We start from the raw sequence: 26,137 nt of genomic DNA on the forward strand, positions 1-26,137 counted from the left end.
ATCAGAGACCGATTTAACAGAGAGACAGAGAGTGGAGCCACTACAGTGTCAAGGTATTGTTACTGGTTGCTTGTCGTCTTTAGCAGTTCATCTTACCAAAGATGGGTATAAAGAGGTTAAGGTTGGTATCAATAGGTCCCCATTGACAAAGTGTGCTTATGTTGTTACTGTTTTAGGATGCATCTTCTGTAATGATAACCACATCGATTTGATATAGGATCTGCTCTGTCAACTATTAAGTAAAAATGACTGACCCAGTTTAAATAAAAATGTATTTGAATAGGCGGATTGCAACCATATATGGACAACTGCCAACCCAATGTATAACGCACATGTGGACATCAGTAGGTGACGATGTCTCATAGATTACGGGTAGCTTCGGTTCAGAGTCATTGTCAACACATACGACCATATATATTTGCAGTAAAACTAAAGTACCTTTTGGAAAAGACTGACAACCAAGGTTTCCGGTGAAGCATCCTTCTCACTACTCTCTTTATCTGCTTTCTCCAGAACGTTCTTCATGCAGGCCTCAGGGTTTTGAAGGTTGCATCAGTGCATTCAAACTGCAATAATGTGTTTGGACTTCATCACTGTCATGCTTTCCTTTCCATGATTTATATTCCAATAACTTAAGAGGGGGCCTTCATCTAATATTATTATTATTATTATTTTATTAGCTTTCTCACAAAAAGCTGCTGCGTGTGTGATTCAATGATTGAAGGGGGGGGGGGGGGGGAATCAAAGAAGCTTTGCAAAACTGTCTTCAATTTTTGTATCTGAAGCCTCAACGTTTTTCACGGTTATAGTCGAGATGGGGAATTTTTGACATGTCATCTCTAAATGTGTATCTTGAGAATTTCTTGTATTTCTTTTTTTCTGAAATTTGGAATAAAAAAAGTGAATGAATACTATGTTCCTTTTGTCTTCGTTATTTTAATTGGATGGGTAAGAATGGCTTTTCCATCAAGGCTTTAATATAGGCTACACAATCATAGAGATAAATAAGGGCAAAGGGACGTTGCCAATAACACTACGTGTTTTCAATATTGTTTCAGAATAATGAATCTGTCCCTTTTCTGCCCACCTGAGGGCGCTATTGTACCGATATGCTCGGAACGGAGTAGGACAGAGCCAGAGACAGAGGCCCAATCCAGAGCTACGCCTGCCAAGAAAACAGCTTGAAAGGAGGATCCGCCCTCTGCACTGGTCCTAGGTAGGTATAGGCTAGTTATTTCACATTTCATCTCAGTTCTTTCTACAAACTCAACCAGGTCATACGGTCTTAAGCCTTGTTTAAGCAGTGACGATTCTTTAAACTTTTAAGAGGAACTCCTTGACTACAAAACAAAATGCAGCGTTTCGGGAGAACGTTTGAGAGCGAAAAGCATCAATTGCAGGAGCTCAACGACAGACTTTCTCAATACTTGTGCAGAACCAAACAACTGGAGGATGAAAACTCATGCCTCATCACAGAAATAAATACACTTCGGCAGGCGAGGACTGCGGGTCTGGAAAAAGGCTACATGAGCGAGATGCGCGAATTGAGGAGAATGGTGGGGCAGCTGTCCTTTGAGAAGTCCCAGGCTGAGATGGAGCGGGAGAGGCTATGGCGGGAGGTCCAGACGGTGCAGTCTCTGCGCCGGGAGGAGACTGAGGTGTGCCAGGACATAGGGGGTGCGTTAAAGGGCTGCGAGAAAGAGCTTCGACACGGCAACGAATCCCACGTTGCCCTCGACCAGCGTTTATTTCAACTGGAGAACGAATATGAACATTTGGAGGAAAAACACAGACACGAAACTGCACACCTCCGCCGCCAGCTGGATTCACGGGTGGTCCCCATCATGACCCGGTATCACCAAGAAGGTGGACCGGTGGTCTCTCCGGAAGAGGTGCAACAGTTCGCTCGTAGTGTGTCGGAAGGGTGGATGGACACTTTTGAAATGTATCAACACCAAGTAGAAGAAATTGAGCAATCAATTCAATCAGACAGGGCGATGCTCGACGATCTCCAAAAGGAGAAGATGCTTTATGCAGCAGATTTTGACAAATTACGCATAGAAGCGCACAAGCAAAGTCAAATTCAAGTCCATCTTGAAGAACAACTTGGGCACATGCAGGACAGATTCCGGATGGAATTGAGCGACTACCAGGTAGGGAGACCAAATCGTAATGAATCCTCTGTTTTGTTTTGTTAAGTTAGTTGTGGTGTCTTTCTTCTTTTCTTTAAGCATAGGCCTAGTGGTATGTGTAGTATTGACGACGAGTAAAGCAAGAGCACAGTTTACACGACTTGAATTATGTGTAGTAGGCTTAAGTGTTTTTTGACCCCATCATTGGATAATCCACCATGAGCCCCGCCCACAATGTCTGCTAAACGTCAGCATCTAGGGCCGTGGGTGAGATGGTTGTTTGTGTGCGCTTCTGATTGCACACTATTCTACTTCACCAACCATGGATCAAATAAGCTCCTGCATCTCGAAACGGGACACGTGCTATTGTAGTATCAACAATGACAGCATAACAACATTTCCAAATTTAATCCACAGCACAGCACAGCATGGCAGTCAGCATTGCCAGACATTTAAACCAATTAGTGTCCAGATCCACTAATCCTTATTACCATTCTATTTACGGCGCCAAGCAGGACGCTCAACCGCTGCATTTTAACAGCATGTCCACGTGACTGCCCCTGTGTTAAAGATCACCTTTGATTACCTTTCGACTGTTATTTTGCATGGTTCAAAACTGGACCATCACATTATATGAGTGCATCCAATTGAAACTGCCATCAGGGCTTGGCTTGGTTTAAGCCGGAATTACTATGAATAACCACGCTTGGTTCATCTCTAGTAATGCAACCTTTTAGTTTCAGACAGAAAGTGCTAGGCATTGTCCGGAGCCTCGGAGGTGTCAAAGGAGTAATTTTCTTATAAAGCATGCATGTGTTTTATATCTCGCACGGGCACTTTAAGTAAATCAAACGCGTGCTTCAGTAAGTCACAGGCACGCTTTAAGTAAATCGGACTCCCATGTCACCTCCCGGGCTCCGTAGCAATGTGATCTGGGAGCAAGACTCAACAGAATGTTTAAGCACAAGGCTTAAACTACACACAGTAGCATACATTCCAAAAACACCACCTCCAGCCTAGTGAAGTGGATAAACCAGGACTAACCAGCCCATCACAATCTAAGACAGCCATAGTGGGCCAGACTAAAGCGCAGCTGGGTGCCTCTGTGGTATTTTTTTAGAGCACCATTGAGGAGCTGGAGCACGAACGCAACATGCTGGCCGACAGCATGGAGGCAAAGCTGTGGGACCATCAGCAGCTGCTGCGGGTCAAGATGGACCTGGGCATGGAGGTGGCAGCCTACAGGTGAGCCTGCGGTTACAACGCATCTCAGGAAGGGGTCACACGCCATGGGGGTATCTGAGGGACAGGGGGCTGTTGGCCCGATGAACTGTGGACTCTAACTCGACTTGAGTTAATGATGACGATTTAGCGCTTTGATATGCAGAAAAGGCAGATCTCGACGGGGCAACCACCCCCTCACCCCCTCAACCATACCCCCACCCCGTCAACTACACCCACACCCCCTCAAACCCACTCCCCCCCACCCCGTCAATTACACCCACACCCCCTCAAACCCACTCCCCCCCACCCCGTCAACTACACCCCCACCCCCTCAAACCCACTCCCCCCCACCCCGTCAACTACACCCACACCCCCTCAAACCCACTCCCCCCCACCCCGTCAACTACACCCCCACCCCCTCAAACACACACCCCCACCCCGTCAACTACAACCCCAACCCCTCAAACACAACCCACCCCTTCAACTACTCCCCCACCCCTTCAACCACACCCCCACCTCTTCAACTACACCCCACCCCTTACCCCTCCCCCTCAAATACACCCCACCCTTTCAACTAAACCCCATCCCCTTAAACACACCCCCCTTCCCTCAATCACACCCCCACCCCCTCAACTACACCCCAATCCCCTCAACTACACCCCTACCACCTCAAACCAACACTTACCCTGATAGTTGACTTTTTGAGCGTGTTCATTGTAAACAAGTGAAGGAGAGGAGGAAGGGTTGATGGTAGTGATGATCCAAACCCAACATTATACGTCCTGGGTCTTGAAGCCATGGAAGGGCCTTAGCTGCAGTTCTCATAATGTCCACTAGATGGTTTCTCTTTGTATAGATATAGACCTGGGGATTCTGTCAACAAATGCAGCTCAGCAGCTCCGTGTCTTCCAATATGTGTATTGTTGGTTCTTTTGAAAATAATAATTTTATTATAAGGATATTGATAATGAATAACTCAACAAAATGTTTCCCCAATGTCCAAATCTGGTGATTTATTTTTTAATTAAATTTGTTCGCCTCCTGCAACATTCTGTGCGACAGAGAGGGATAATTAATTTAATTTATCTTCAATGTGTATTGGCCAATCTGATTTGTCTGGACGCGATTGCGATTCAGCGTACACGCAAACTCACAGCCAGACAGAAGAACGACGAACAAGTTCTTATTCTTATAATTGACTAAGAGCAGCTTTTTCTTTAATGACATAGGAAAGAAAGATAAAAAAAAAAAAAAACGAAATCTCTTTATTTTTTTACCTACTTCCATAGTGTGTTGTAATACAAGCTGCATTGATTATTGCGTTGTTCATAGAAAGTCATATTTGTGACATAAGCTTTTTCTCTGATAAATTATTAGATACGGTAATGAATCTGTTGTTTTCTTTAATGATCATCACAAAAGTAGGAAGTGAGTAGCAAACTCTGAGTAGCAAATTCAGATGTATATATTTTTTTTTTTGAAAATCCCACATGGAAATGTACATTGAAAAAAATTGCTTCGAGATGCATCAATAATCGTTTTAGAATCGAATCGTTGACCTCTGAATCTGAGGTGCCAAGAGATTCCCACCCCTGATTGGAAATGACACTTTCTATGCAACAGTGGTCAAAGCGTATAGATATCGGTTGAACTATCAACCAAATTTTCTTATAAAACTGCAATGTATTTTTCATAAATGTGCACTTGTTTTGGTTGCGTAAAACCATTTCAAAATGGAATTCCAGTTGAAACGTTCATTTATATATTTATCTGCTTAGTAGCCTATAATTGTTTGTGTAAAGACATGTCACGGCATCAGTTAAAATCCCTCAGTGGTCTATTAATGTTTCAGCTGCTGGTCCTCCTCTAGGCTATGAGAAGGCCTCCCTCTCCTCTTATTTGTTTATTAGCTTGTAGCTGGCTAGAACAACAGCTAATACACTTTTACCTTTTATGGCAGTAATTTCATACTGGCTAACTGGCTATAAGAAATGTATTCATCCTAAAGTCTTATCCCAATTGACATGTCAGTGAGAGGGAGGACAGTGATGATTTTAAAAGGCTAATGAAACGCTGCAACATGTCTGTATATGGCCAGTTGGTCCATGGCAGCAGGTCTTTGTTTTGCATATTTGAAATAGGTGGAATGTCTCCATGCAGACAGAGCAGAAGCTAACCCCGGAGTCATGAGCCGTGCTTTCAGAATCACAGCAAAGCAGCGGAGCATGCAGAGAAAAAGCACCTCGGTTGTTATTTTTAGTTTGCTCTTTTACCACGCTCACCAAGAGGGGCTCGTTCCTTTTGAAGGACACTTGCTCTCGCAGGAATTGAGTTTGGTTGGAATACGGCCAAGGGAAATATGAACAGATTTTCCAAATAATTGTTCAGGTAATTATGCGTATGGCGTTTTGATTCGTTTTTTGTTTGGTTTCAATGGTACGTTTGACCCCTGTGCAGCCCGTTCTCCGGGGTCCTCATGTCAGCCTCATGTGTTCTATGTTCAAGGCTTGTGCTTTGAGATGGCAGAGCTGAATGATTTGAATCATCTTGTAAGGTATCTGCTTTCAACTATGTTTAACACAGGGGTATTCAAACATAAGTTCGTTCTAAAGGCAGGGGGTTAACTAAAAATACTTTGAAATGAAGTGTTTTACCCTTGGCTTGAATAACTTTGTTGTTTTGCTTGCTCAGGTCTCTCCTCGAAGCCAATAGAGGAGATGTGCAAGAGACGCACAGAATGGGGAATCAAAGAGAAAGAATAATAGGTACTGTGTCACACATTATAATGCTAATTATTAAGTTAGTATTGTTGTTTTATATTATATTTTCATCTACGCCAATTTTAGAAAATGGCTGGATCATAGCTAGATTGTAATTGGCAATATTTGTACATTCACATTGTCTTCCTTCCATGTCCCAGAAATCAAGAGGCCTTCTCTCCCCTACACCCAGAGAGCAGGCCCCTCCACCAGACAGCATCTAGATGTCAGGTACACGGAGCTCGCTTCCACCCTTAGGAGATCGCCTGGGCCCGCCTCTGGATCCATGAGTCCCTCCAGGGTCATCCCTATCTCCGTCTCCCCCCGGGGCCAGCATCAAAGTCCTGCAGCCAGGAGGGACATGCTCTCATTCAATAAAGCCCGAGTTGAAACATCTACAGCAGCTACTGCTGCAGCCACACCCTCCAAACCCGCAGCCAAGGACGATGAGCAGAGTAGTCGGGCCATTGGGAGAAAGGCAAAGGAAGAACAGATTGTTAGAGTCCAAACGGTTACTCAGGTCGAGAAAACACTGAGCCCTGTGGTCTCCAACACGGAAGCCTCCAAATCAATGAGAACGGTATCACCACCAATGGTGAGAGGCGACGTTACCGCAGAGACGGAAGGCGAAAAGAAAGTAAGAGATGAAATGGAGGAAAGAGTATGTGTGAGTGAAGGCGATTTGAAGGGAAAACGTGGGAAAGATTTTATGGTGGATTCAAGTGAGAAAAAGCTTCTGGACAGCGTGACCATGGAGGACATCATCAGCCAAGTGATGCGCCCTGCAGGCATGGATCCCAGAGGGAGCCCAGCGGGGGACTCTCCCCTGACCTACCATGTGGAGAAGACGGAGCAGGAGGATGGCTCCACGAAGACGCAGATCATACTTGAGTCTAAGGTGGAGGAGGAGCTCGACCTCTCCCAGGACTTTGCTCTGGACGCGCTCCTCGGTGGAGGAGAGACGACCATATCGCTGGAGGACATCCAGGGCACGCCCACAGGAAGCATGATCCAAGAGCTGCTGAGCGGCCTGCGGAGGGACGAGGGCATGGCCAACAAGTCGGTCAATATCCAGATCATGGAGACGCCCTTGGTGGATGACCGTAATGACGCAGAGCAGGACTCCTCTGTGACGTACTGTCAGGTCGAAGACATAGAGGTTGCTCCTTGTGATGTCGAAAAAAGGCAACAAGCTGACTGTCATACATCGAACATCAGCAACACAGGCACGGTTGAATTCATACAGGGTGATGAATTCTCCAGGAGCTCCAAGGAGACTGATTCGCCGTACTACGGCCATGACGAAGGGTCTCAAGAGTATTTTGTTTCAACACCTGATGAAAACCTTTCCGAACTTGACGAGGGACTTGGGATAGGGTCCTATGGCCATTATGCAAACCTTGAGGATCTATCCGATGAGAGATATTATCAAGATGAAGGGCTTGCGCAGCAAGGAATGATTGCCGAGGAAGTTGAGGAATACGAACTGTCGAGGTTAATGTCACCGAATGGCTCCTATGTCAAAGAGCGCTTCCCAGAATGCATTATTGAGGAGGAAGTGCAGGTCTCACCCACGGTGCAAGACGAGGTGCTGGGGTTCCTGAAGGAGGAGTCCCTGGACCCAAAGGAACAGCTAGAGGGGGCCCTGGATAGCCTACAGGACTCAGTGTCGGGGCCCCTGAAGGAAGAACTGGCTTACTTCACACGACTCAGTAGGGAAAGCCCTCAGAATATGTCAGTGGACGTCAAAAGAGTACAGCACACCAAAGAGGACGGCTCCATGACGATCACGGCAGAGCTAAACATCTCTCAGAGCCTGGCCGAGTCGGGGCTGCTGGAGGAGGAAGAGGGGGATCTCTCCGAGGAACAGATACTGGCCTCCCTCCAGGCCTCTAACCCCGGGCTGCAGGCACTCCTCACGCAGGGCGGCGCCCAGGGGTACAGCTTCCAGATGTCTGAAGAGCAGCAGAGCGGACACGCTGGAGGACCGGAGGACATGGCTGCTATGGGAGGATCTGTGACCCAAACAACCGAGAGGTACATCAAGCTGGGGCCGGAAGAGAGGTCCTTCACCTTCCAGAAGGAGGTAGATCAGACGAGCTCAGGCCATATGCTGCAGTCGCACATGCTGACTAGTCCTATCGAGATTTCTCATGAAAAGAAAGTTGCAACAGTATATCTTGAAAGCTCAACAGACGATTAAAAAATAGATTTGATACATCTCTTTTATTTGACAGGCGATTTCTATTTTAATATGCTTCCAATAATTAATACTCAATCAAATTATCACGGATACTTACCCTATTTTATTTTTTACAATTCAGTAGAATTTAGTTCACTAGTCATACAAGGATGCAATTCATCCTTGTTTGACTAGTGCTGTAATTGGAACTTGTGCTCCTACTGCTGTGCTTTCATCGTAACATACATTTAATTGTACCGTTGACCCGGAAACATATAATCAACTAACTATCAACTACTTTAAGGCATGTTTGGTAGTTGCTAGTTGAAGAGATATTGATTACATGATAAGGTATTTTTCTGTAATAATCACAATAATAAGGCACACAAGTTAATGCCTTACATTACCTTGAACACTGTAGGCAAACTGATTTATATGCTTGCAGTTACCATCATATGATCAATATAATCACCGTTCATAGTTGTTAGTCTTTGTAGCTTCTGGTCTTCTTTTAATGATAAACGCTCACTAGACATTTTTATTTTTGTACTAACCTATTTGCTTGACATAATGTTACTTAATGGAAGAATTGTAAAATTGAGAATACATTATAAAAAGGGTATTTCATGTGTATTCATCGTACATAGTTGAGCTCGGATGCAGATCATAGTAAACTATTGACAAACAAGCCAGTGATTTATCCATTGTCGTATGGTTATGATTATATAATTATATCACTGATTATAAGACTGAAAGGGAATAGTTGTGCAGGAGAGGCATTGATCTGTTAAAGACAATTATTAAAGAGGATGCTCCTACCTTTGCTGTCAGATAAAAACATCGCTCTTATATAACAATTTGGTCTAAATATTGATTCAACTTAGTTTAAAAGAGTACAAAAAACAGATATGGAAAAACATGAAAAAGTGTTTGAAGAGCCAGTGGGTTAATTACAGAAGGTTGATGGATGACAACACATTAATTAATTTCTGAAGCAGTTTTGTGTGGAACTTTCACTTTATATGGTGATGGAATGCTTTGACGTGTGTCTGCTGAAGTGTGTGTTGGGGCTCACTGTTACTATGATAGGTGTTTGTTTCACCCTTATGGTTATTCCTGGATTAGCAGAGGATCAATTAGCAAAAAGACAAGCTGTGGCTTCCATTTAGTTTTATGTATTTCATGTCATGAACTCACATTCTCCTCTATTATAGCAATGTGTTGATTTTACTTAGCTGCATCATGATCATGAATTTCACAGAACACTAGTTAGGGATTATGTGGAACTGAAAAGGAAAAAATCCCACAGTAGGGTTAATTTGCTGTTTCGATCCATTTGACATACCATTGACATACCATTGCTTTAAAGGATATTTTATTGCTGTAAAGGGATGTTTTCCATTCTAGTGCCAACAAATCTAACAATATTTGACATTAAACAAAATGCAATAATGAACAAACGGGTGAGTTATTTGTGTTTTCATTTAAAATGCAATGCCATTTCAGTGCTGTATAATCTGGAAATGTTGCTATTGCTGACGTTTGAACAAACAAACAGAATAAAGCAGCATGTAAAGCATGTGTATCACTGTTAATTTGAATGCTTTAGTACCCCATTTACTGTATCAATTATTTAAATGATTAGAGAGAAAAGTATAAAACTTCTTCACTCTGTGCTTTAAAAGCAAATAAAAATGTAAAGTTACAGTTTGAAGTGCTCCTTTATTGTAGCTCTTTCAACAAACTCCACATCTTCTCCATGGTATAACCATGAAATGCTGTTTCTTGTGCCTGGACAAGCTCTTTCCTACCAATAGAAAATAAACATGGAATATTTATATATATTGTGCCCAGCTTGGTCTCCAAGCGGCTGATGGCTTGTGTCATGAAACTGCGGTGCTCCGTCTCAACTGCCTGTTGACCACCTCCGGTGCCCTGGAGGAGTACAGAGAGAACAAATATGATGTAATCCTCCCCCCCCCCCCCCCCCCCCCCAGGTTAAAGCAGCCAGAATGAGATGCTGTCAGGCCCAGGAGAAAGACCACCTGACCCTACACGGTCTACTTTTACGCTACATATTAGCATTCACCAACAGGCTCTTTCAATTCCTCCATGTCACTCCCCCCCCCCCTCTCTCAGTCAGCCCGCTATCCTGACCTTCACGATAGGCTTCATAAACGTCCCATTAAAACATGAAACACGTTTCATTATCAAAGTACCTTGCCAGCATGTCCACCGTTTTCTGCGTGGCTTTCGTCTTCTTATGCTGAGGGCCGAAGATGATATTCTGGATCTCCAGACACTACAACAGCCACGAAAGAAACAGAAGGTCATCTCAGTTCCCATGAAGATGCATGAGGATACACCAAAATACCCCTGTAGCAATCCCAGAGTGGGCTTCACATAACACGTGTTGACCGCGTGAAGAGATTGGGTGGGGCTGGGGTATCATTTATTGTGTCTTTCAGGCCTAGACATGTAAGCCCCCCGGCACCACAGTTATCTCAGTCCAGTGGGGGAGAAACCAGTTCCTTCTCTCTGACCAGTGGAGGAGCAACCAGTTCCTTGTCTCTGACCAGTGGAGGAGTACCCAGTTCCTTCTCTCTGACCAGTGGGGGAGAAACCAGTTCCTTCTCTCTGACCAGTGGAGGAGTACCCAGTTCCTTCTCTCTGACCAGTGGAGGAGTTTTAAACGTTTAGCAAACCCATAGTGAGTTATCAACAGTGATGCTCTAGGCTACCCAAACATGTGCAGCCATTTGCAGTTCTTTTCCAGCTAGCAAAATAGAGAGCTCAGTGTTTCCCCCCAGTTTTGGATCCGTTGATACTGGAACACATCCATCTGGCCAGTTGGATGTTTTCATGGTTGCTAGGGTTGATGTAATGGATGACAATTTTTTCCTTCCAAAAGCACCAAGTGAGGAGGAAAATGTCAGGTCTGTGTGTATTCCATTGTTCTTAAATTGGCTCTCACTCTAAGAAAACGTGTGTGTGCGCACGTGCGAGAGAGAGAGAGAGAGAGAGAGAGAGAGAGAGAGAGAGAGAGAGAGAGAGAGAGAGAGAGAGAGAGAGAGAGAGAGAGAGAGAGAGAGAGAGAGAGAGAGAGAGAGAGAGAGAGAGAGAGAGAGAGAGAGAGAGAGAGAGAGAGAGAGAGAGAGAGAGAGAGAACCAGGCCTTCACTATGCTGGAGAGACCTTAAAAGAACTAAATGCTGCAGAAGAGTGCATCCTTCAACATACGAGTGGAACATATTAACATCCCTCAAAGTAACACCGTCGTCAAGCCCGAGCATGGAACACCCTGACCTGACACATCTGCTGTTTATCAGCGATATACTTCACAGAGAGGGATTGGCAAGGCACACAAGGCAGAGTACAGAGAGAGAGGGAGAGAGTGCTGAAACCTCCGATGCACCCTGCTTGTATCTCTGTACCTAGATACAACAACAACAAATACACGGCAACCAGAGCCCTCCACATGCAGAGGGCGGCACAGAAAGCCCCTCCGTTACTGATTACTGGGGCATTTGAGAGGACTTGGCTGCTGGAGGAACCGAGCTCTGGAGCCCAGGAGGAGAAACACATGTCATAGAGAACATGACTCATCCATTATATAAGTACGAAGAACAAACAAGATTCCTATCGAGAGTGTAGTAAGCGGTAAAACACTAACAGATGCTGAGGGTAAGCACTATCTCAGCGGCTTATTTAGTAAATTAGCAGACGCTTTAATCCATAGTGACTCCTGGTGAAACAGGTGTTTAGGGGACAGGTGGGAGAGAGATATCTTGCTCTAGGATGGCTCAGTTGTGCTGCAGACTGGGGAGCAAACCATTCAGCTGGGACTTGAACACCCTAGCCCTACACTTCCCTGAACTCAGTTAAACCTATGACGGATATGTATTCTCATAAGCATGGACCCAATCTTGAAGATCGTGATTTGCTTATAAGTTAACAGAAAAGGGTTTCCGGCAGTGTGATGGTAATCCGGATCTCCCCGGTTGAAACCAGATCCCGTAGTTCCGCTCTCCTGACGCTCAGTGTTGTGAGGACCAGCTGCCTGCCTCCGTCCAAACAGGGGAAGCCACAGAGTCGTTCTGTGTGATATATTACACCGGCCAGCACGGCCCCCGACACCCTGAGCTGCGTCCGCTAGAATTAGCATGCTGCTTTTGACTGCACCGAGCCCCAGAGACCACAGTGGAAATAGATCTTCCCAACACAAGAGGGACTCTCGCTGTGTGTGTGTGTGTGTGTGTGTGTGTGTGTGTGTGTGTGTGTGTGTGTGTGTGTGTGTGTGTGTGTGTGTGTGTGTGTGTGTATGTGTGTGTGTGTGTGTGTGTGTGTGTGTGTGCGTGAGCAAACCTGCCTGTTACTGGGCTATCTTGTTCATAATAATCTTGCTAATAAGTGCCTCCAAAAATAGTGTGGCTAAAAAAGAAAAGGTCAATGCCGTGTTTTGGTCTTCGGTAGGTAAACAGTCTACTCTATTGGGGGGTAGACATTAACGAGGGGCTTTTATCCAGCTGATCACAGGCATCGAGGAGCCAACTAGGCTCAAGGGGGCGTAACCGAAAACGGGAATGTCACGACTAGTAGCCAACAGGTTTGTCCTGGGCGGTGCTGGGTTGCATAGCGGGGGGGTTCTGGTATGAGTACCTTCCTCAGGGTCCGGTGGGCCGGTCGGATCAGGCCCTGGGTCATCTGCACCCCGCCAATCAGCTGAATGCTGTCTGCCACCTCGGCGCTCCACTCCCCAAACACATAGCGCTTAGGAGCCAGCGACGCCTTCTGGACCTCCACACATCTCTGCATTGGCACATGCGCACGCGCACACACACACACACACACACACACACACACACACACACACACACACACACACACACACACACACACACACACACACACACACACACACACACACACACACAGAGAGTTAGCAAAAACACATTAGCAGATGGCCACGTTCCCATGACAAGTGAATCAGGTGTGTGTGTGTGTGGACGAGTGGGGTGGGTGGGTGGGGGGGGGGCACCTCCATCTGTCCGTCGATCAGGAGAAAGCGACAGTAGTCATCCTGGGCGGTGAGAAATGTGGGGTCCTGTGTCCCAGCCGCGTCCCTGTAGACATCCAGACTCTCCTCAAAGTAGAGAGCTGCAGACTCTGGTGCCAGACGGGAGTAAACATATTACCAATCATTCATTTGATTTACTTTGACTTTTGATTTCATTTCATGTAATAAAGAGAATCTCATTGGATGACTGTCTGTGCTGAATTCTCAAACCAAAACCCTCCTATTAGCAATCCATCCTCTTAGCTAGATCCGGTGACGTCATTAGACGTGAGTGAAGAAACGAGTTGAAATCACTGACGTGATGCAGTGTTGAATTACAGCCCTTCACACTTCATTATAACCGATGGGGTTCATATCAGGTGAACCTCAGTCCCAACATGTAGGCTCCCAGCGGGGGGGGGGGGGTCAAAGCTAACGAGCCAATGGTCCGCTGCTCCGCGAATAGACTCACCGTTGTGGCGGGGCCCGGCTGCAGAGGAGTGGACTACGGCCAGCTTGTGAGCGATGTGTGCTCTGTCCAGCCCCCCCGGGCTCTGACTCACAGCAATGGCATGAGCCTAGTGGAAACGCCAGCATGGAAATAAGCCCAGAGATCACCCTCCATCATACTCAGATCACAACAGCAACTCGCATAACCAACATACTAAAGCTTAAGCTCATGAACCCATTTACGTGTTAATATGTGGATAACATTGGGTCTGTTTGTGTGTGGGTCACGTGTGGCTCCTTGCCTTGGTGAGATGCTCTACGGCCCGGTCCAAACTGCCCCGGGACTCTTCGATGGCCGCCATGTCCCTGTAGACGGAGCAGGTCTCCCCGGGGTCCCCCCGGTCGCCCAGCAGCTGCAGAGACCTCTCACACTGAGCTAGGGCTTCCAGTGGCCGGCGCTGTCTCTGGTACAACCTTCAGAGCAGACAGCGAAGAGACAGGAGATAAGCCATGGATTCAGACCAGGAGTTATTCAGATCTGTGTCCCCTAGATTATGGACATAGCGCTCGGTCCATCTTAGCGGTGCTAAGCAGCCAGCCTTTCTTAAGATCTCCGGAGATACTCTGAACCCCAGGAACTTAGGAGCAGGCTTTGGCCGGTGTGACTGCCAGTGAAACCCACACAGTGTGGCCTGTAATAGAGAAAGGGTTAGCCATGTTGTCTGGAGATTTGCTGCTGCTCAATAATAAGGACTCTGTGACCTGCTGAACTCCAACTCCCAACAGAGTACCAAGCAACTGCACAAAACTGGTTGTTATTTTCATTTTTTTTAATCGGTCTAACACAGTGGACAAGGCAAACAAGGTCAGTAATCAGATCACCCTGATGTGCGTCAAGCAGAGAAACAACAGAGCACTTACATTCCACAAACCACAAGTATATATTATGGTTTGCAGCTTTGCCAAGCTGGTCCGAGAATATAAACATTAAAACCTTAATGTATGGCATACCACTTAAAAGGACCATTAGACCTTGTGAGAGCGGGAAGGAGGGGCGAATTGCCGGACAAACGGATGACCCAGAGATCCTCGGCCAGGAGACAGGCTCCATCTTCACCCCTGTCCTCATTCAACTTCACTGGCTCCTAGTACACTACCGCATCCAATACAAAACCCTACTCCTCACCTACAAAGCTCTCCACAACCTAGCCCCCAGTTACCTCTGCAACCTCCTCCAAGAATACACTCCCTCCCGCTCCCTCCGCTCAACCTCTGCTGGACTACTATGTATCCCCACATCACGACTCACTTCAATGGGTGCCCGGTCATTCAGCTGTTCAGCACCCAGGCTCTGGAACTCCCTCGTAAGCATCGAGGGATGTTTCCCTCCCCCCACACATAAAACAGTCAGACACCATTACAACCTTCAAGTCACAACTTAAAACTCACCTGTTCAAACTCGCACACAACGTCTAACTGTTCACTGTTTTGATTGGGGTTTTTTTGTTTGTTTTTTTTTGTCTTGTTTTTGTTTTATTTATTTCTTATTGCTTATGTTTATTTATTTATTTATTTATTTTTTCCACAATGTCTTGTTTTTTAAAAAATGTATGATGACTATATGCTCTGTAAGGTGACCTTGGGTGTCTTGAAAGGCGCCTCTAAATTAAATGTATTATTATTATTATTATTATCTTGCTCACGTGCTGAAAGCTCAGAGTCCCAGAGGGACGCCAGCCACCTCACGGTTCTCTATAATGAATTCAGATCTACACTCCACTGCTGGCTTTTTGTCATCCGAGGGCACCAGCACTTGCTTCGCACCCATTCCATCTGCAGCTAAGAGGGTTGTCACGCAGCCCGGGAGACACCCTCCCCCCTTTTCCTAAATCAATCTCTCCACACGTGCAATGAAGAGATGGTCGCTCGCAACACATGCCTCGTTCGTCTAGGCGTGTAGCCATAGAGAGAGAAACCCGGCCGAAACCATTAGCATTCCGTCCTCCATGAAAAATACATGCCATCCCATCATGCCTTGTTGCAGCCAGCGGAGACTGTGTGAGTTTACAGCAGCACGGCATGCACCAGCACTATGCTTCAGTGTTTCCTGAGGCTGCCCATAGCAGACCTACAGACAATGGCCTTCTATCCTCCTATTTACCCGACATCCTTCCCACACTAACGGAAACTGAGGGAACAGGCCCAGCTTAAACTGATTTCAGAGTCGGCTGGCAGGAAGATAATAACCTTAAAGATGTACATATTGCCACAAGCTGTAAGGGCGATATCACCCTCTGTAGCTCCCACCATTGTTGCCGTCACTGTGGAATAAAAAATAGAAAAAAAAAGCCTCAATCATGTGTAACAAACTACCACGTATAACTATGATTCCTCTAACACGTCGAAAGAAGGCAGTAGTCGATGGATAAATGTATGTTCAAATGAAACACTCAAATGTGTGTCCATCTTTCAGTAAGGAGTTGTGATGTTAAACCTGATCCATGTGGGAGGAGGGCCCCAGCAGGCTCCAGTGAGGGGGGGCGTCCCCTCCCCATCACAACAGTGTTGACTGACAGGTCTCTGGGGCCCTGCCAGCGTATGACTCACCGCTGGCGGAGATTTACAAAGCTTACAGGCCAGCCAGAGTCTGCACATTATTCCAATTACCAATAGCAAGTCAACAAGCACTTAGAGATTGAACTTGACGTGAAGGGAGGATTATTTACTACAGTGTGAATCAAATATGCACTGGTCTAAGACACGTCACGTGTATTACGACTGCTGGTTTATATACTATGTTATGTTCACTTAAAGTATGCTGTACATTGTGCAGCTTTCAGCATTTCAAATATATATTGTGTTACTGGCGTATTGTTCTACGTACAGGCTTTTTTCCAAACACTCTTCTCTGTAGCTCTGGAAATCTAATCAATTGGCCGAAGCTGTAAGCCAGTAAGCCAAGTTTTATTTTAAGGTTGGCCCGTGGAACTTAAGATCAGAAGGTGATGAAAGGAGGGGAGAGTAAAGGGAGTCAAAACAAAGCGTGCAGCAGAGAGCGAGCTTTGGGCTTGGGCTATGAGACTCAGAGGAAACAACTTACAATGAATTCACAAGAGAAGAAGGAACACAGCAACAACAGAAAACACTAAAAGGGTTCTCATGTACAGGATATTTCATCCAGCAGCACTTCCAATTTCCTGCAGAAACCTTTATAGCACCTTAAAGCATGTTACGAATAATGAGTTTTTAGATCTTCATGGTGGCAATTAATAAACATTTAGGCTATGTTAAAACTTACTCTTTTTGGTTTGCTTGAAAATGTCGCCATCTTGTGGGCAAACATCTTCGACTACATTGACATCCAGGTAAACAACGTATCTTTTGGAAAGATTTTGATGACAGTAGCATTGAATTTTATGTGGAAACCCTCCCTTCCCAAGGTAAATCAGGTTCTAGTGCATATATTTGTCGCCCATTCAGCAAATACACATAGGTTTGTGTGAACAGTGGACACACACACCTCCCTACACCCTAGGATGTGCTTACGATGCATTTGATAGAAGGTTTCCTCAGACAGCGAACAGCAGAAGAGATGGATGTCACCAACAATACATACCCGAAAATAACTTATCATAGTAATTACATATGTTCCTGATCAAATGTTCCAGCATTGATGAGTATTTTGTCTGGAATCTTTTGGATGGAATGATAATATCTACAACGTGGCACAGCTAAGTCTCAAATAAATAACCTACATTTTTGTTTGATAACTTACTGTTTCAAATTGTGTCTAATATTTTATTTGATTAAGGTAGAAACTTTGAGATTCATATCCAGCCCTAAAGATTGACTTGACTATAAGCATTTGGGAGATGGGGAATACAAATCCGGTTATTAAATATTGTATTAAATAATATAAAGATCTTGGCCTACTTTAGCCTACTATAACGTTGGCAACCAAAAGATTAAAAAACTATTCTGGTTCACAGCCAATCACAGGTTGTTCAGACTCATAATTGGCAATTAATAAAGTTAATCTTTCATGCACTCCAATATTAAGACACACACATGTGTGACCTTGGTTACAACGTTCGACAAACTCGAAAGTTGTTTAACAAAGCTTTGCCGATATTGATTGCGCTAATGTGTTTACCAGTTAATGATTCGTGCCGAGGAGGGTTTCCCTGCCTGTAGCAGAGCCATCATGCCAGCCAGGGCTCATGCTGGACCTCAAAATCGTAGTTATTACTTCAAAACTGATTTTCATGACTGTAAGGAAATCCAAATTCTCATGTTGACAATGCACTAAAGTGTAATTTGTGTTTTTAATTTTCAGAGTGAGATAGTCCTAGAAATACCATGGATTATGTATCAGTATTAGTTTGTTTCACTAGTTTCCTCAGTCCATGATTTATTGTATCACCTTTATCCTTAATTTGACACAGTCTGTAGCATATGTCCCTCAGCAGGAGCAAGATTTCAACGTCTCCTGAAAGAGTAATTCGTAAGTATTGAAACACTACTTTGTGACTTTTTGTCTATGGGAGGCTGATTATTGATAGAGGCTCCCCTGGATTGACTGGTGGTCGTGATGAGGACTACTGCTTTGAGCACCCCCTACTGGAAGTTAAAGGCAACTTCCAAGCAGAGCATTTTAGCGTTCTCCAATTAGTATATCAAATCTTTGAAATCCAGGATGGATGCTGGGAGATGCAGGTGGATGTGAACCCAAGAGCGGCGCGGTCTAACAGATGCTCTCGGGGACGATGCTGAAATGCTAACGCGTTTTCTATCTCCGCTTCGTTACAGTTCAGGCGTTCACTGCTTCAGGATTTCTCTGTATTGGTGTCTTGTGTCTTTTTAGATGAGGTACACCTGCAAGCAAATTATATATATTCGAGCTACAAATCAAAGCAGAAAAACTACCCATAAAATGCGAGAGTTATAGTTGAATATCTGGCTATTGGGGTTGGGGGAGTTATGGCATGAATTAATTCAGGCACACAAAGTGAGATGTTGCAATAAGGGAATAAAATTAAGCAAAATTAGTACCTCTTCATAATAAGTATATTCACATATTCCTATGAAACCGGAAGGAAAGTGTCCCATGTGCAAATAAAGATGCAATGAGTTGACTTCAGAAGTGAATGAGGCGAGGCAGCTGGGGTCATCTAGAGGTCATGGTAGTGGTGCCTCTATCATGACACCCACGTACTCCACCTCCGGGTGATGGAGTATGTTTCTTTGGCCCTATTGATGCATCTAAAACATTCTGCATATTCACCGTTAGGGGAGACGCGAGTTGGATTCCAGCACTACACTGGCAATGAGCCCAAAAGCTTGCTTGTTGGCAGTAAGTAAATAAGTAGCTCTCTAATTTAAAGCTGCTTTAGGTAAGATTTGATTTGTTAAGAGCAGAAAATAAGGGCAACCAAGTTAACGAGGGTAGAAAGTTGTCACCGAAACTCTTGACTTATAAGGATTAAGCGGATTCAAAAACGTATGTAACAAAGTATTGAGGCCCATAACAAACATTTCAACCTGCGCAGTTATCTGTATATATATTTTTGAGTGTGTCTGCCCTCCTTTTGGGGGGATAAAAGTCTTTCTGGCCTGGTGTTAGTAGTCCCCGGTTCTGCAAACCTAGAGACGGTCCTGGGGGGTTGCTGAGAAGGGTTCACAGTATCTAATCATTTGGTGCCTTTATCCAACTTACACCTGGTCAGTGTTCAAATCAAATGATAATGGCTAAGGTTTGGATAACCTAGATCCGGGTAACCCAAACCAAAGCCAGTCCTCTGGCCTAAGACACCTGTTAAACTAGGCCAGAAATCCTTATACCTTTAGCCTTTTAAGAAGGGCACACAAGTCTTACAATATTCAAAAATATATATGATAACTGTTCAGGTTGACAAGTTATCAGTATTTTGATACAGTTAGATATCTATTACAGCATTTATGCATGTAAATGCCACCCCTCCACTGATAGGGCAAGTACTCTTCAATCTGGGAATGCTATTAAAGGCGTGTACCTGGATAGAGCGGTGGATATCTTCAGCTCAGTCTTGCTCCTCTCCTCCTGGTCCACGCCGCCTTGTAAGTAACACTCCTCTAGGATTCGGCCCGTGTTCAGGAAAGAGGCCTCTGCTTCCTTCAAGGTCACAACTGTCAAGGTCCACTTTGGGTTGTTCAATATTAGATAGAAATGATTTGATCCCTCAGGATAACAATTATCAAACAGTGCTCAACGTCAAGCTGAATAGAAATAAGGATATATCGCATTTATAATAGGATATTCATTTGAATAGCTATCTAAGAACAAAGTAAAAAAATCGTGCATGTTTTCATCTGAATGTAATCTGGTCATCTCGTTGAGGCTGGGTTAGGTTCATGGCTAGCCAGGTGATGCAATTGCCTGTCACCCCCAAAGGATATTTGCCTGTGAGCATGGAGGCGCCTCCCTGGACCAGGCCGCTGCGGAGGAGCCATGTGAAGACCAGTGGCCCGTCTTCATCGGAGCAGATGGGAGCAGGGTGAGAGAGGAGCAGATCCATGGCCAGGGACGAGTGCTTTTGGGCCTGCGCTCCCCAACCTGAAGTTAACATGGTGCTGGTATTATTCACTGCTGTTTTTGTTTAAAGGTTTGATATTTGATTACCCACAAGTCATCCACCATTAAAAAGCATTTATTTATTTGTTCCATGTGTAAAGCATCTTAGAAATGCTTTACATAATAAATATATGCTTTTTATGTTGCGGCTATTTAATTGTTGTATTTGGTCAGAAATCAACTGTACTTGCTACCGTACCTTTAAACTGAAGGTAAGCCTCAGCCAGCCTAACTTGGGCTTGGGCTAGCTTGAGGTGTCTCTCTCCATGTGCTAGTCTCGCCAGGGCCACACACCGCACAAGGTCACTGATGCAAGCATCAAACTGGGAGGACACAAGTAATCACTGGCTGTTATCAAGTCAAGTCATAATTAAGTTGCTTTTGGGTTGTTTTATAGTCTAGTCTAGGGAAACTTGTCTTGCCAGTAAGGCGCATCAACACAATACACATGCCTCATATGGGATTAGAAAACAAATACTCAGTTTCACCCCATATGAGTACATTCAATTCTTAAAAAGCATCTAACATTCGTCCAAAATAAGATTATTATTGACCTAATATTGTAAAGACCATATAGAGATATATAGATCAGATGATCACTCTGAGACATACAAAGTGATCTTCACCGCCATTTCAATCACGTTCAGCAAATTGTTGTTTTCAGAGGTGACAGGACCTTTATTTTGTGACTGTGTTTAGTGCCATCATCCTTAGTCGTCTCCGGGTAGCTTCCATTTAGACTAGACAGCATTTGGGGTTTGCCGTATGACAGTAACCATTACAAATGAAATACAGGTGATTTAAGGTGCATGAATAGAAGCCTATATTATCTTACATTGTAATCAATCTATATATACCTGCTGGCTGTCAGCCATTGCTTGGGCTCGACTTTCAAAATAGCCAAGCTTCTCTTCTGGGGGCATCATCCGCTCTCTTCTGGTGTATGATGCCGTGTGTGGGAGGCTGTGGACCTCCGCCTCACCGCCAGGGGGAGACTCGTCTGTGGCTGCGTTGCTTTCTATGCTTTCTGTGGATCTAAAAATCAGCAGTAAGACAACATTCAACTCGCTGCCAACCCTGCACATGTATTACATATAAAGTCACTAGTAGCTAAAGGGTTCACAGGCTTGCACTCACAGCTGTATGTTAACTTTCTATATAGATCTAGAAATGTTGCGTTTTGTGACGTGCAGACTATTTTGGGGATTCAAAATATCTGACAGTTGGAATGTATTCTTACGTTGACTCAATTCAAAACGATTGGTAATTACATAGGCATACTTACGAATAGTCATTCAATTTCTGCTTCGTTTTTTTAAATGAAGTATCTTCCATCTTCCTAATGTTTAGTGTACAGAAGCTCAAGCATACATGTTTGTGACTGTCTGAAACAGACCTCGTCGTTTACGCCGACATCATAAACACAACACAGACGTGAGAGGCGCGTTCAAGATCCGCTCTGTTCTTCAGAGGTTTGCAGCAGCAACACTGGTGTCTGTTACTATAGTAACCTCTTCGTGTTTGATCACGTTCGCAGCGGGAAGCCACAGGGCGAGTTTGATAACACCCCTACCAAGACTAGCCACTACCGTCCGTCAGAGACCTTACACTCAGACTTCCATCCTCCGTTTTCACTTCAATTGTGTTTTCATAGCACAAACATATCTTCAAGATAATTGTATTAAATTTGCAAGGTTTTTACAAAGCATGCCAATATACTTCTACTGCGAATGCTACTGCTACCAACCATCACGCCAAAATAAATCCTGTACGTTGTCATTCTCTCTTGCATCCGATAGATGTCAGTATACTAAAACCAAATAATTATTATCAAATCTTTAATGTAATCAGAAAACTTTTTTATTTTGATGTTGGAACTGATGGACAAGTGTCCTTTCGTATATTAGCTAAAAAAACAATTCCAAGTAGGCTCAAACCGTATTAAAGGGGAAGAGAGGCGGTATGAAAGGGCTTTGTATATGCGTTATTAAGGAGAAGAAAGATAACTAATTTGTTTAATGCAAAAAGTTGCATAATTTTGCATAATTTAATCGTTGCTGGGAAACCCCATCTTTTCCTCTTAAATCATAATGTAAGAAAACATGTGTCAAATACACCGGTCCAAACGCCATGCTACATACACAAAAATTAGGTAATGTGAATTTCCTTGTGTAAATATAGTTTCCTCCCTCAGTAGGCCTACCCAGAACCCACGCCAAACAAACACATAGAGCAAAGCCTCTGCGGAAGCTCTGAGAAATTGGTCTCCCGAGACACTTTTCTAGGTTAATTTATTCTGTATTGGGCTGGCAGTCTATGCGCTGTCACTGGTTTCAAACTTGGGGCAGAGCCTGCTTTGTGTGCAAGACCGCCTAAGATAACTTCTTACGGCTCCTTGCGGTGACTGCTGCCGGTTGGTTCTGGCAGGCCATAAGACGGGCCGTTTATTTGTTTGTTTGTCCCTGTGTGTTTTTGGCTGCTGCGCTCCGGGCTCTGCTTGGCCTCACTCCCTGTTGGGCTGCTATTTCTGAAACCCAAGTGGCTCTTAATGAAGCTCGTAGGCTTGGCATGGGCCCTCAGCAAACGCAGGCCCGATCAGACCCTTCTTCTTCTCTCTTGGCACCCGCACTCCATGTGCTCTCTCTCCGTCTCTCTCCCCTCTCCGGCTTCCTAATTTAGTAACGGCGGGTAAAAATATGCGCTAACGAACAAGGTCTGGTATGTCATTCTGGCGTCCAGAGAAGCAGGGTAGGTTTTGTGTGTGTGTGTGTGTGTATGTGTGTGTGTGTGTGGGGCGGGGGGGGGTGGTGGTGGTGGTGGTGATGGGTGGGGGAGGGGGTTATTTGGGCTCTTTCCACAGCAGTCCCCAGTGACAGCGGTAGAATCTCTCTAAAACTCTTACACATTCGTGCAATAAAAGTGTGTATGTGTAGATGTTCAGGCAGGAGATTCTGGAGTGGGGTGTGAGCACTTAACATTTCTCACCAATGCCAGTTCTCTCTATGTAAGCTCTCCTATTCCTAATCACCCATTTCTTCCGCCACCTAACTGTGAACAGTCTGCAAATGTGCACACCTTCATTACACAGCTCCAAACATATGGAAGTGTGTTTTAATAGAATTCTGTTCTAATGAATGCTTTGACAGCGAATTAGTTGCCGTCTTAACTCTTTTACGAATACCCCCGGGCTATTCATGATCACAAGCCGAAAACCACCGCAAAAGTTGGAAGATGTTGACAAAAAAAAAGTTATCTTGAACGGGGGTACTCCTGTGTGTGGCACTGGTGTTCTCTAAGTTAGGAGCAATCGTTCGAATCTGATAAGATTTACTCCATAATTTTTCCAGACACATTTTCCATTGCACCTCAACAACAATGGGATATAAGCAGCTTTTTGGATGCAGCCTTCTTTACTATAAAAATAGACATTCTTATATGTCTTTAGGCGAGAAATCTGAATCTTATTCTCTTCGTCCTGCGCATATTTTAAAAGTATTGCAGGTCATAAGCCTGGCGCACATATTGACCATGTTAAGGTCTGGTGTACTTTAAGAATATGCAGTTGGACTAGTTACCCCCACTATCACTACTAAAATCCAGAATTATCGTATAACATCCCTCCTCCCTCCCTAATACTGTACTACGACCCTAATGCTTTACTACGACCCTAATACTGTACTCCAACCCTAATACTGTACTACGACCCTAATACTGTACTACGACCCTATACTGTACTCCAACCCTATACTGTACTCCCACCCTATACTGTACTCCCACCCTATACTGTACTACGACCCTAATACTGTACTACGACCCTAATACTGTACTACGACCCTAATACTGTACTCCCACCCTAATACTGTACGACGACCCTAATACTGTACTACGACCCTAATACTGTACTCCCACCCTAATACTGTACTACGACCCTAATACTGTACTCCAACCCTATACTGCACTACGACCCTAATACTGTACTCCCACCCTATACTGTACTCCCACCCTATACTGTATTACGACCCTAATACTGTACTCCCACCCTATACTGTACTCCCACCCTATACTGTACTCCCACCCTATACTGTACTCCCACCCTATACTGTACACCCACCCTATACTGTACACCCACCCTATACTGTACTCCCACCCTATACTGTACTCCCACCCTATACTGTACTCCAACCCTAATGCTTCACTCCCACCCTATACTGTACTCCAACCCTAATGCTTCACTCCCACCCTATACTGTACACCCACCCTATACTGTACTCCAACCCTATACTGTACTCCCACCCTAATGCTTCACTTCCACCCTAATGCTTCCCTCCCACCCTAATGCTTCCCTCCCACCCTAATACTTCACTCCCACCCTATACTGTACACCCACCCTATACTGTACTCCAACCCTATACCGTACTCCCACCCTAATGCTTCACTTCCACCCTAATGCTTCACTCCCACCCTAATGCTTCACTCCCACCCTAATGCTTCACTCCCACCCTAATGCTTCACACCCACCCTAATGCTTCACTCCCACCCTAATGCTTCACTCCCACCCTAATGCTTCACTCCCACCCTAATGCTTCACTTCCACCCTAATACTGAGATCAAAACAGATGCTAGCAACCAGAGGGACATCTTCACTTCATTGAAATAGGAGGTAGTCAGACGAATTAAGTGTGCACTGCATGTGCGTGTGTTTAACTGCTCTCTCCTTTTGGCCGGTTTGTGTATGTGTTTTAGTCTCTGGGGGCTGTGGTTTTGTGTGTGTATGTGTGTGCTTTTTTTTTTCGGGGAGGTGGGGTTTAAGTGTGTGTGTTTGTGTGCGTGTGTGTCTGCTTTTCTTGTCTGTTGGGGAGGTGGGGTTTGTGTGTGCGTGTGTGTGTGTGTGTGTGAGAGCATTTTATTTTGTCTGTCTGGGTGGAAGGATTTGTGTGTGTGTGTGTGTGTGTGTGTGTGTGTGTGTGTGTGTGTGTGTGTGTGTGTGTGTGTGTGTGTGTGTGTGTGTGTGTGAGAGAGTTTTTTTGTCTGTCAGGGAGGTGGTGTTATGTGTGTGTGTATGTAGGGGGGGGGGGGCTCTGTATTAAAACGTGTTCTCTGATCTCTCTCACAACTGTGCGTTGACCTGCCACCTGATTCAGCGTTACTGTGTACTCTCATGCCATAGAATGACCTATTACTCCCAGCAAAGTAGAACTTCCATATGACACATATAACTACAGCAGTTAGGGAACCAATGCTGGGTTTTCCTGACAGAAAATAGAATCTTAAAGAAATTAAATGCAATACACGTCATTCAAATAAATGTTTATCCTTTCCAAGCGCTTGTTTCACATTTCATACATTTAACAACGGATGACTCAATACCATATGGATAGGCAGTTTAATCTAAAATCCTCCTCATTGTATTACCAACAGACGTTTTTTGCTCATGCATGTCAGATGTCAGTTATAACCACACACTAGCACATCACACCTCACTCTGTCTCTACCACTCCACTTCCTGTTAGTTAATCCCCAGACACCCAGTCCATGTTAAAAAAGCACAGGGCTTATGTCGTCATACGTGATAGTGAGTCGGTTATGTTATTTAGACAACAACAATTTGTTGAGATCTTTACATATTGAAAGAAATTCATTAAACAGTGCTTTAATCAGCTAATTCAAATTCAATTCAAAGCATGTATATTCTACCTTTGTAATTAAACCCACTTTCATCCCAAAC

At 44.6% G+C, this 26,137-nt stretch overlaps 2 protein-coding genes across 3 annotated transcripts in view; one reads left to right on the forward strand and one right to left on the reverse strand.

The window, feature by feature from the left end:
* Positions 1-1,179: 1,179 nt before the first annotated feature.
* Positions 1,180-10,004, forward strand: synm (synemin, intermediate filament protein). The gene is made up of 4 exons (XM_030366297.1): positions 1,180-2,153; positions 3,253-3,377; positions 6,048-6,121; positions 6,277-10,004. Exons 1-4 carry the CDS (start codon positions 1,353-1,355, stop codon positions 8,316-8,318), a joined length of 3,042 nt encoding a protein of 1,013 aa, XP_030222157.1. The 5' UTR covers positions 1,180-1,352; the 3' UTR covers positions 8,319-10,004.
* The window catches only part of ttc23 (tetratricopeptide repeat domain 23), an 18,022-nt gene continuing 1,540 nt past the window's right edge, over positions 9,656-26,137 (reverse strand). Inside the window, exons 1-11 of one of the 2 annotated variants that reach the window (XM_030366298.1) lie at positions 21,698-22,166; positions 21,270-21,447; positions 20,612-20,735; positions 20,238-20,394; positions 19,835-19,960; positions 14,105-14,276; positions 13,825-13,930; positions 13,335-13,462; positions 12,956-13,105; positions 10,517-10,599; positions 9,656-10,232 (exon numbers count right to left, since the gene is read on the reverse strand). In XM_030366298.1, the coding sequence (XP_030222158.1) occupies positions 10,181-10,232; positions 10,517-10,599; positions 12,956-13,105; positions 13,335-13,462; positions 13,825-13,930; positions 14,105-14,276; positions 19,835-19,960; positions 20,238-20,394; positions 20,612-20,735; positions 21,270-21,447; positions 21,698-21,747 (1,326 nt within the window). In that variant the 5' untranslated portion in view covers positions 21,748-22,166 and the 3' untranslated portion in view covers positions 9,656-10,180. Of the gene's footprint in view, positions 10,233-10,516; positions 10,600-12,955; positions 13,106-13,334; positions 13,463-13,824; positions 13,931-14,104; positions 14,277-19,834; positions 19,961-20,237; positions 20,395-20,611; positions 20,736-21,269; positions 21,448-21,697; positions 22,167-26,137 lie in introns of those variants that run through there. The other variant, XM_030366299.1, reaches the window with a different exon arrangement.

This window comes from Gadus morhua, chromosome 9 (genome assembly GCF_902167405.1).
Source record: "Gadus morhua chromosome 9, gadMor3.0, whole genome shotgun sequence".
In the NCBI taxonomy this organism is placed as follows: domain Eukaryota; kingdom Metazoa; phylum Chordata; class Actinopteri; order Gadiformes; family Gadidae; genus Gadus; species Gadus morhua.

Bases quoted from the DNA above. Each gene is read 5' to 3' on its own strand.
- synm (XM_030366297.1), top strand. From the start codon at position 1,353: ATGCAGCGTTTCGGGAGAACGTTTGAGAGCGAAAAGCATCAATTGCAG. The intron at 2,154-3,252 runs GTAGGGAGACCA...GTATTTTTTTAG, and splicing joins TGGAATTGAGCGACTACCAG to AGCACCATTGAGGAGCTGGA. The intron at 6,122-6,276 runs GTACTGTGTCAC...TCCATGTCCCAG, and splicing joins TCAAAGAGAAAGAATAATAG to AAATCAAGAGGCCTTCTCTC.